The sequence below is a fragment of the Cystoisospora suis genome (genome assembly GCF_002600585.1).
Source record: "Cystoisospora suis strain Wien I chromosome Unknown contig_312, whole genome shotgun sequence".
NCBI classification, from domain to species: Eukaryota; Apicomplexa; class Conoidasida; order Eucoccidiorida; family Sarcocystidae; genus Cystoisospora; species Cystoisospora suis.
Genome location: NW_027153113.1, coordinates 92,627 through 103,839, shown reverse-complemented (window position 1 = coordinate 103,839; position 11,213 = coordinate 92,627). Strand labels below are relative to the sequence as shown.

Here is an 11,213-nt window from a genome sequence, read left to right as displayed (position 1 = left end):
CTCTCTCTCTCTCTCTAGATATACAGTCATAGAGATGCGGGAAAGTCTTTCTGTCTTTCTCTTGTCTCCTCAATACATCATAAATCTTTCTACTTCTCCTTCTTTTGACTGAAGCCCCCTAGTAAGAACCCCGAAAGAAGAGAGAAAGAAAGCGGTAAGAAAGAAAGAGATAAGAAAGAAGGAGAAGAAGAAGAGGTGTACCTGCAATAGTCATCGACAATATCGAGTAGGCGCGTCATTTGTGAAAAGAGAAGTACGCGACTCCCCTCAGCTTGAAGCCTCGGTAGAAGTTTATCTAGGAGAGACATCTTGCCAGCCGCTTCGATCATATGCTCTCCTTCTATATAGGGAGGGCCTGGCTCGATCCCGTCAAAGAGATAGGGATGATTGCAGCACTTTCTTAGCTGCATAAGGATATTCAGCATTTGGGTCTTGTTCCCTGACATAGCGTTCAAAACTTCCACGTTCTTTGACAAAATATCTGCATATAACTTCTTCTGCAACTTAGACATGCCTGGAAGGGCAAAAAGAAGAGACAGGACAGGCAGACAGACAGACAGAGAGAGACAGACAAGGGAAGACAGAGAGAGCCACAGAGATCACAGAGAGAAGAGAGACTGATAAAGAGAGATGAAGGGAAGCGTTCTTCAACAGACAGGAGAGGAGGAGAAGAAGAAAAAGAAGAGAAGAGAGAGGGACAGGATAGAGTCATCCTTTCGATTCTATAGACGAAAAGCCTTTCGAAAGAACTTCCCATCTAACATTTCGTTCGGCAAGCAATCGAATGAGGAAAGTTTAGGAAAGGAAAGAAACAAAAGAGAAAGATTGTATCATCTGTCACCAAAGCACCCTCCCCTCCTCTCCTGTCCTGTTCATATTCATCTATCTTTAATCTATCTTTAGTATATCTTTAATCTATCTATCTATCTATGCCTCTTGATACATACACGTATGTGGGGAAGATATAAAGAAGTTTGAATGAGTAGGGGCCTAGATGAAATCTTTCTTAGAGTGATATAAGAAAAAAGGAGAGAAGAAGGTAACTGCATGACTTGCTCGTTCTTTTCTCTGTTCTTCTCCCCCCCTCTTTCTTCACCCCTCAAGTCCAGTTTTCCAGTAAGGAAGGAAGGTTGATCACAACAGACAGTCAGCGGGCGTCCCCCATAGTCGAGAAGATTCTATTCTCTTTCTCTTTCTTCTTCTTCTAGTATTTCTTTCACCTTCGCTTATGCCACACACCAACGAATACTCGCGCCTCGTCCACACGTCCTCTTGAAAAGACAGCGCCCTGTAGACACTCAGGCTACTAACCCTTTTATTGCGATAGTCAGCTATAGACCGCACCATGTCTACAGAGAAAGAAAAAGAGAAACCACAGCTACCTACATAGATGTAGACACATATGTACATGTCTATATGTATGTGGAGATCTAGAGAAAGAGGGAAGGAGGACAGTCGTGTAGAAGGGGTGCATCATACCAAGTCTTTCGTAACTCTCAAGAGCAAAGAACAGCTCATTACGACGAAGTTGAAGGTCCGCGCTCTCAGGTAACTTCCCGTCTTCCTGATGGAGTACATGAGCGAAATGAAAGAAAGAAAGAAAGAAAAGATCACTCTCCAGAAGTAAGGAAACACCTCAAAGCGACTGAGTTGGGACTGACCTGCCACAATACACATGCCTGACCGTTCAAATGTAAGAATGGAGAGAAAGTAGTCTTTTCTTTCTTTCTTTCCCTTGTCTTCTGAAGCATGAAAGGCGTTTGGAAAGAATACTTCATCTTCATTTTCTAAAAGGCTTCAAGACATGCCGAGACAAATCCCCACAGACGCTGTCTACATATGCTACCTGAATAGTATTCGGTAGTTAACCATTTACTCTGAAAGCATTCTAGAGAGCACAAGATGACTGCTGAACCCTTTTTCTCCTACTTTCCTTCCCGTAGTGGCGAAGAAAAGAAAGAAAGACTTACTACTAGGACAACTGTATGCCCTCACGATCTTAGTACGGACTTCATAGAGATATATGATCCTCCTCTCTCCTTCCATAGGACATACATATATCTATATAGAGAGAGATTTACATGAGGTGGCCACTTCTTTTCAGTTGGTGAATAGCCGAGGCGAAGACAAGAAGGAGGGATGGTAGAGAAGAAGACGCCGAGTCAAGCTGAAAGAAACACCCGCTTGCTTGATGGGAAGAACAGCCTCAACGTATGCCGTTGTTCTCTCTGTCTTTACTTATATGTATATGTGTTAAATGCATACGTCTATATCTATACAACAGATACACATACTTAGAATATATACATCTACATGTGGAGGAGACAACAGAGAAGAAGAGGGTGAGGAGGTGAAGAAGGAGAGAAGAAGAACCTACTCGAATGAGAATTCCATGGAAAGCAGAGATATTCCTTTGTTGCATCTTTAGTGAAGCTCTTCGTATGGTCTCTTCATCGGCAGCCTGCCATACAGCCGCAAGAAGACGTGAGCTACTTGTCCCTGCGAGAGGCGGATAGAGGGAGACGGCAGTCGGAGACACCTGTCGAGGAGACGAAGAAGAATTCAAGGCGACACTGGAGAAAAAGTCTCTTCCCTCTTGCTTAGTCATTCTAGACAAGCCTTGAGAATCTTTTTTACCGTCCGAACTCTTCTTCTTGTCCTTCTTCTTCTTCATCTTCTCTGGTTGACAACAGGAAGAGAAATTTCGTTTTCGAGTGCTGTTGCTTGTGAGGTGTCTTGCGGGGAGACATGTTTCTCTCTCGTCTCCTCTCTTGAATTTCTTTCTCTTGTGAAGTGTCCGACAAGATGCCTCTGTCCATGGAGCATCTGTCTGTTTCTTCTTCTTCTTCTTGCAACTCTTTATCTCGTCTTCTATCTTCCTGTCTGGAGGAGAGAGCAGAGGTTTCTTCTCATCACTGTGGTCCTTCATACCCTCTTCCTCTTTCTCTAAGGAAGCAGGAGTAGTCGCCACAGAAGGAGAGGGAGAGGCGAACCCAGAAGAAGAAGAGGAGCAAGAGAGAGACAGAGAAGAAGATTCCCCCTTGGTCAATAGTGCGTTAGGTTCAGTTCTTCCTTGGTGGACATGGAGAGAGATAGAAGTCTCTCTATGAGCTCCTGTGTGTTCTTGGGGAGCGACGGATTCTCCTATAGAGACGGAAGTTGTCTGAGTCTCCGAGAAGAGGGGACGAGAAAACCACCTAGCTGTCCTTTTGATACTTTGGCTATCTGCCGTTTTACTAGGAGATAAAGAGGTATGGGCGAGGGAAGTGATAGCATCGATGTTTATGGACATCGAAGATGACTGATTATTCCCGTCTAACTGTGTATCTCTTTGAAGTTGTGTAGAACTACCCAGAAGGTGGTCTTGCTCTCCCTTCTCTCTTGCTTGTGCTCCCCCCTTCTGTTCGTGTTCTTCGCCCCTGGTCTTTGTCGTTGCCGGAAAAGTTGCCAGGACGCTATCCTTCTCGGTATCGACGCCGATCTTTTTCACACAAGGTGACGAAGAGGAAGAGAAGAATGAAGAGCAATCTTCCTTACTTGACATATCACTTTCAACTCCCTCTTTAGATACCCCCAACAATTCAGGTACTTTTTTAGATATATCTCCTTCATTCTTCTCTTCTCCAGGAAGAAGCAACTGAGAGCTCTTAGCAGTTGCAGAGCTATCTGTATCCTTGTCTATGATCGGCCCTTCATCTTCTTTCTTTAGAGTCTTTTGCTTTGGAGACCCCGTAGGAGAAGTCCGAGGAGAGAAAACAAGAGAAGACGTGGCGCCCCACACAAGAGAAGGATTGGGTAAGCGAGGGAGAGGCTGAGGCTGATGTGATTGAGATTGCCGAAGATAAGGGCTGAGTCTGCGAGCTAGAGTCTCAGAAAGACTAAGAGAAGAAGAAGCTGAAGGGGTCAGCGATGACGGAAGCTTTGGTGATGCTCTTTTGGATCTCCTGAGAATCTCTTGTTTTCTCTTGGAAAGATTCGGCAAACAAGAGGGAGGAAGAGAGTACTGGCGAAGATACGGACTAAGTTTTCTAGCTATACGCTCAGAAAGACTACGAGAAGAAGAAGAGGAAGATAAAGGAAGACCACTTCTCCGTTCTACTTGAGGTTTGGAAAGGCAAGGACTCTGTGTATTTCTCGAGATCCTTCTGTCCCCATGAGCGATACCAGGAATAGAAGGACAATCTGAAAAAGGTAAAGAAGTAGAGCTCTCAGAACGATTTGAATGAGTTGATTGATCGGGGCCATCTGATGTCTTCATAGCGAAAGAAAGAGAAGCTAGAGGAGAAGCTTCTTGTTCATTTTCTTCTTCTTCTTCTTCTCCTCGTCTTTCGGTATCTTGGTGATTTAGACAGTGAGATGATGAAGAGGAAGAAGAGGTGTCTAATTTGGAAGCTGGTCGATACTTTCTCCCTCTCGAAAGCATAGGAGTGGATGGAAGTCTCTGAAGAGAGAAAGGAGTAGATCTCCAAAACATCATCCTTGCACGAAGAAACGCTGGAGTTCTCTGGAGAGAAAGACATGGACGGAAAGGAGAAGATCTAGGAGATGCTCTGTATCGTAAAATAGAGCTAAGAACGACATTCTCCTTTCTTTGCAGAATCTTCTTCTTCTTCTTTCGCGGTCTACCTCTCTTTCTCCTTTCCGGGGGCTGCACAGCATCTGAAGAAAGAAGAAAAAGACTTTCGTTCTTTTCGTTGCTTTCTCCCTCACAAGATTTCCGATGGCCAGGAGAGAAAGACTGAGAAAGAGATGAAGAGAAGACAGGTGGAGGGGGTAGATCACACCCCTGTGTGTTGGGTGTGGTGAGGCTGATATTCACGTCAGAGCATGAGGGAAAAGAGATCTGACTCTTATCTTCTTCTTCTTCTTTCTTCTTCTTAATCTTCTTCTCGTCTGGATTGATTACTGCTTTCTTCGCTTCTGAAACAGTCGAGCAAGGGAGAGAAGCGAAACAAGAAGATGAAGTAGAAGAAGTCTGCGGTGATGAGACCAGAGAAGAAGAAGAAAAAGAAAGTGAAGAAGTAGAAGAAGATGAAGAAAGATTCTTCACTGGATGAAGAAGAAGAGATGAAAAGGCATCATTTCGTGCCTGCTGGTCCTGGTTCTGGACTCTGCTATCTACAGTTTCTTTTGACTGTTGCTGTGAGCCGTTGAGCTTTCTTTCTTCTCTTCCCTCCTGTCTCTCATGATATCTTCTTTTCTTTACTCCATTGGGACTTTCTTTCTCTTTGTCATCTTTCTCGCCCTCCGTATCTTCTTCTTCTTCATCGGAGGACGGTAGGAGTGAAGGAGACAGGCCTGAAAGAAAGAGAGAGACGCATACGAAAGAAGAACAACGGAGAAAAGAGGACCTTATTGTAAAGAACGACGAGAGATAAAACAAAGGAGATTTTCTTCTCATCTTGCATGAGGAAGTTGTCCTCTCCTCTCATTTCAAAGAAGAAGAAAACGAGATGAAAAGATACAACTCTATGAGAGACATCATCTTGATAACGTTGTTATTAGTGTCGATTGCATGCAAATTCATGAAGAAGCTTCACATCGATAGAGGGAAGAATAGAAGAAAACCCTCTCTAAGTGTCTGCCTGAGGAGTTGTCTCCTAGAAAACTTCTCTGCAAGAAGTCATGGAACTCATACAAACGACTCTATCATTGAGTCTTCGCTCTCTTATCCTCCGTCATCCTATCCCCCCTCTCCCTGCTAGAACGACCACGAGCTTCTCTTAGTCCGGCGACAGACAGAGAGAAAGAGAGCTACACATACAGACACCGAGACAACGACAGAAAAACAGACATAGAGAGAGAGAGAGTGGACGGAAGCAAAGAGAAAAAGACAAGAGGGCCGTCTCCTGGGGAGGGGAGGTGACGAAGTGAAGCCACTTCAATCATCCGTCTTTGTACACGACAGAAGTCTAAAGCGACGATATCGATCCATGAATCATTTCTGTCTCCTACGGTCCCGGACCTAGACGACGGAAACAACGTGGAATGATGGTAAGAGGAGTAGATGAGAGAATGTCCCCTAGGACCTCCAGGCATGAATTTGAAGCTTAACAAGAGGAGAGAAGAGCGAAGAAAGGCAAGAGACAGAGACAGAGAGAGGGAGAGACATCTACCCTGGAAGGCTCATTCCTAAAGAATGAAAGAGGAACCGAAAAAGAGAAGCTCTTCGTTCTATCCACAGTAATAGTCCTCGGGGCAGTATTAAAACAGCAGCTAGTTCATACACACACGTACACGCTCGTTCTAACGTGTCTCTATATCCTCCTGTCTAGAAGATGTCTAGTATGTCTAGACATTGGCTCGCCAACCATACCATTTTCAGCTAGTAAATCCCAAGCAAAGAGATCGACACGCGTCCAGTCAAGTTCTTCACTACCACTCCCGCCTCCTCCTGATCCCCTCTGTTTTACTTTGTCTCCCAGCACTCCTCCTTCTCCGTTTTGTCCTCGTGAGTTACATCCTTGAGAATGTTGTGAAGAAGCCCCACCTTGCTTCATCGTCTTGTCTGTCGAAGTCTTTGCTGCATGACGAGGAGGCGCTGGTTTTCTACAAGACACATCTGACGTGAGTTGTTTTCGGCCTCCTTCCCCTCCTTTAGGAGATCCTGCTGTACAGACACTTGAATACGGAGAAGAAGAAGAGGATAACGATGACGACGACGACGAAGAAGAGGAAGCGATGGCCGGGTAGAAAGGACTGAGTGATGAGGTTAGATTAGCCATATTGCCTCCTGGATTACGAACAGATCCCGCAGCAGAGAGATGAGACACGAGACTCCCTAAAGGGCTACCGCTACTACTGATACTTGCCGTAGATGTTGTCGATGTGTGAGTAGGAGAAGAGAAATAGGAAGCAAAAGGCGAGGAAGAATAAGAAGATGAAGAAGAAGATGATAGAGCGTCTACAAGATCATGCTGACGTATTCCACTACGTTGAAGCTGATGACGAAAGAGGAGAGGAATCCCACGCGTCGCTCGAGCAATAAAAGGCGTAACTTCAAGATGAATACCTACAGCACACAATACATACAAAAGATTTGAGACAATCCAACCCCCCCCATACCAAGAAGAACACACCTCATCTCAATATACACATCCAAACACATTCATCTGCGTAGAGACGGGTAGACAGATGGATACATATAGATGTATATGTATCACCTATCTTCTTTCGATATCTCCACATCATCACTATAGACTTCTCTCTCATACATATATCTCTTTCTATAAATCTCTCTATATACATTCAAAAGCACCTACAGGCCCCACATGAGGTCTCGAAGCAACAGTGTGAAGGTTCTGAACTGTTGGTCTCTCCCCCCTTGATACAGCGTGCCATGCCTCCTCCTCATTCGCAGGCAGCCTACGCAGTTCGTCGCTTTGTGTATGATCCTTGCTACTGATGATTTATAGAGATCTTTAGCAAAGCCTGTCATCCACATGAAGATGTATTCTCCCTACTCTACGCATCTTCCCCTGTTGTTCTTATATCACTGAAAGACATGCCTGCCGTAAACGGAGAGAAAGTGAAGGAAACATGAGGGAACCTCAGATAGATCCTCTCCTACCTTCTGTCTTTCTCCTCTCCCATCCAATACCATGCCGCCTCCTTTATCTTCTTCTTCTACCTCCGTGATGAGCTAGCTACTTTCATGCCATCTCGTTGACTTACCGGTACGTATATCGTCACAAGCTCTGACGAAGCCGCCGAAGCGAACGCATTCATCCATGACAGAAGGGCAAGGAACGACGATATTTGCGAGAAGACACGACGGAGCTTCTATCTCGACTTCGGAAAGAGAAGAACGTGGCCTCAGTAAAGACGATAATGTAGAAGACAATGAAGAATGAGAAGACCTCGTTTTCTCTCCTCTACTGTTCTCGATTATTTTCTTTGTAGATCGACTGAGATGAACAGATTTATCAGGGACGTTCTTTGTCTCGGGAATTCGACAGGCTAGGGAAGGACTCTTAGTGACTTGCCCGTCGAAATAAAGTCCATGTTTCTTTCTTAGGCGAACCATACGCCTGCCTGCATCACACTTCTCTTCTTCTCCTTGAAGCTGTTCTTTCCTGCGTCCCTCTTCTTCTTCTTTTCCTTTACAGGTCTCTTGGCGCTTCTCTCCCTCATCTCGTTTCTTATCCTTAGCTAGGGGTTGGCCTCGAGTCGTTCTTCTTGTCACTTGAGGCATGTCTAGCTCGCCTAGGTGACTCTTCACTTCTTCTCCCTTATTTCCATTTTCTTCTTCTTCTCCGTCGGTTTGGCTTCGTGCTCCAAGAAGTCTCACAAGGGTGGCGGTTCTATCTTCTCTCTTCTTTGTGCTTCGATCTTCATCTGTAGGAAAAGAAAGAATCTCTTCCTGAGGGTGTTCTCGCGAGAAGCCTTTCTCTCTTTCCTCTTCATTTCCTCTCTTGCTACCGTCAGTAAAAGAGCAAGGCCCCGAGGATGACGACGTGGAGGAACCCCTGACACTCTCACGACATGACGCCATCGCATGCGCCATAGACGTCTTCGTCCTTTCGTTCGTCTGTCTTTGTTCTTCTTCTTCTTTGCCTATCTCTTCTTCCTTTGCTTCTTCTCTTTTCTCGTCACTGTTATCGGGTGTATGAAGAGTATGAGTATTGAGATGGAGAGAAGGTATATGACTCGGCATAGGACTTGCCGTACCCGTAATCGTAGAAGGAGTAGGAAAAAGCGAGCTATCACTGAGAGAGAGGAGATCTCTAAGAGGACTGATTCTCTTCTCTATGATCTTGTCCTCCCTCTCTTCTCCGTCTTCGTGTTCTCGCTTCTTCTCCTCCTTCTCTTTCTTTTCATTCCTTGACTCTAAAGACTGGGAGCGAGACTCCAAGCAGACACCTTCCTTCCTGTCTCTCCTCGCACTTGCCTCATCATTATCATCTTTCCTAGGCGAAACAAGAGAAACGGCACCTCCTTCTTCTCTTGCTTCTCCTTCTCGTGCCTCTTCTCTTCCGTTTTCTCCTATGAAAGATGTTATCTCCCTGTGCTGTTTCTCATTGGACAAATCAGCGAGCTTCATTTCCGCCTTTTGATCTTGAGAATGATGCAAAGCCAGGAGGTCACCTCGTAAGCTAGAGGGAGAGATTTCGAAGACATCGAGACCCGCCAATGTTTTATTTCTCTTCTTCTTTCGCATTCCGTCATCATTCTTTTCTTCTTTTTCTTCTTCTCCTCTGTCTACGTCCTCGTCTCTTTCTTGGTTGGCCCGTGAGAGTAGTCGCACTTTCTGATGGGTCTCCACGCCTGAAGCTTTTCTTTTTCTCTGTGTAAGCAAGAACATACTTGCCTCGCTTTTAGCTGGTGTAAGAGAAAGGAGAGAAGTCTTCGAAAGACCTTCCTCATTCACACCATCATTCCTAATGCCCTTACTTGTGAAAGAACAAGAAGAAGAGTCATGAGCCAGCTCATCTTCTGCAGTCTGTACAGGAGTAGGAAGAAGATGGAGGTCTGTTGTATGAAGAGATTTAGAAGAGGTGTATGTTTTCTCTTTCTCAGGAGAGAGAAGACGCCCATGGTTCTCTGTCATTCTCTGTTGTTCTTCTACTATGAAAGGTACTGCCTCGTACACCTCTTCTTCTTCTTCTCGTAGGAGATCTTCTTCTCTCTCAAGAAAGACAAAAAGAGCATCGACCATTCCGTCAAAGACTCTACAAGCTGTGTAGGAGATAAGACGGCGTAAATAGGAAGGAGAGGAGGAAGAAGGAGAGACGGAAGGAAAGAAGGGACGAGGTTGCAGATGAGAGGTAGAAAGAGAGATGGGGATCTTCTTGTTGCTACGAGAACCGAGGTTTCTACTATGATCGTGAAGCACATCATCGTTGTTCTTCTTTTCCTTCTTCTCCTCTTCTCTTCTCTTCCTCGTTTCTTCTTCTTCTTCGACCTGCCTTCCGTCGTTCACATCCTTCAATTCACCTGTCTTCTCCTTAATACAGCTTTCTATAGACGCAACCACCCCGCCTGACTCTTGATGGCTTTGAAATTCTTCCTCTTTCTCTGCTTTGTAGGGGGGATGATCTATCATTCGACAGCATTCAGGAAGATCTACAGGCAGCCGGCGACAGTACTGACACTCCTTCTCACCCCCTTCCTCGTCTTCATAATCTTCTTCTTCTTGTTCTCCTATTGTTGAATTTATTCTCTTCCTCTCCGGTGTGATATCTCCAAAGGGACAATACATTCGGTGCATGACATAGTTGGAAAATCGATGAAATCTCATCGTATACTTCTCTTCATCGGCAGACCTTTCTTCTTCTTCTCTTAAGAGACGGTTATTCTCTTTCCGTGTTTCTTGTACGGTTGTCTGGATGGATGGCGACGACGCCTCTAAGTTTGAGAGATCTTGGGGAGAAGAAGAAGAGGTGATGTGGAGACTCTTTCTCTCTATATCACTATCCTTCCCGTTGAAATCTTCATCTCGTCTCGGCGTTGGAGGAGAATGAACGGAGATGCATGCAGTCGTTTTACAACATATACAATACCCTGCTGAAGAAGAGTACGGTGAGCTTAACGACAATATTCTCTCTTTGTCCTTCTTCTTCCTCTCCATACGTGAATCTTCCCGATCATTTCTCTTGGATGCGGCAAGGTGAGAAGTCTCAGAAGAGAAAGAAGCTCTTTCTATTCCTGGAGAAAACCTTTCATCTTCCGTTTCTTCTGATAAGACGAGGAGACGAAGAAGATCAATAAAGAGAGGTAACCAGTGCTGAAAACATAGGGCTGCGGCAGTCGATAATCTCGATGGAATGAGCTGAGGAGAAATCTTATCCCCTCCATGATACGAAGAGAGAGCACTGGGAGACGAGAAAGGATAAGGGGAAGGAAAAGAGATAGAGGGATAGACTCCATCCGAGGAAGAAAGAAAAGAGTAGGTAACTCGAAGACTTAAGAAACGAGAAGGATCTGTACATAGAAAAGATAAGAACCTCAGGATCAAAGACCTCTCTTTCCTTCTTCGCCTTCTTTCTCTTCTTCTCTTCTCTCGTGTCTGGTAGATATGAACAGACTCTGGAGAAGCACGCGACTCTGTAGCTACACAGGGTGTATCGCCAGGCAGGAATGAAGGGGAAGAAGAAGAGAAAGATCTTGTTTCCTTCCATTTGGTTCTTGATGGATAGAGACAATCTTTACATATACGAGATGCAGGGAAAGAGACAAAGCATAGAGATGTAGGCATGGCTTGATCACCGCAC

At 45.0% G+C, this 11,213-nt stretch overlaps 2 protein-coding genes across 2 annotated transcripts in view; both read right to left on the bottom strand.

Annotated features, from left to right (window-relative positions):
- Positions 1-861, bottom strand: part of CSUI_000835 (swi2 snf2 iswi-like (at hook)) — a gene marked incomplete at its 3' end in the record, with an annotated part of 8,870 nt that extends 8,009 nt beyond the window's left edge. The window contains exon 1 of the mRNA XM_068061042.1: positions 202-861. Within this exon, the coding sequence (XP_067926992.1) occupies positions 202-512 (311 nt within the window). The remainder of the gene's footprint in view (positions 1-201) is intronic.
- A 651-nt stretch (positions 862-1,512) lies between these two features.
- The window catches only part of CSUI_000834 (histone lysine set), a gene marked incomplete at both ends in the record, with an annotated part of 31,354 nt that continues 21,653 nt past the window's right edge, over positions 1,513-11,213 (bottom strand). Inside the window, 6 exons of the mRNA XM_068061041.1 lie at positions 1,513-1,564; positions 2,378-2,499; positions 3,538-3,854; positions 4,785-4,920; positions 6,317-7,012; positions 7,675-10,923. Of these exons, the coding sequence (XP_067926991.1) occupies positions 1,514-1,564; positions 2,378-2,499; positions 3,538-3,854; positions 4,785-4,920; positions 6,317-7,012; positions 7,675-10,923 (4,571 nt within the window). The remainder of the gene's footprint in view (positions 1,565-2,377; positions 2,500-3,537; positions 3,855-4,784; positions 4,921-6,316; positions 7,013-7,674; positions 10,924-11,213) is intronic.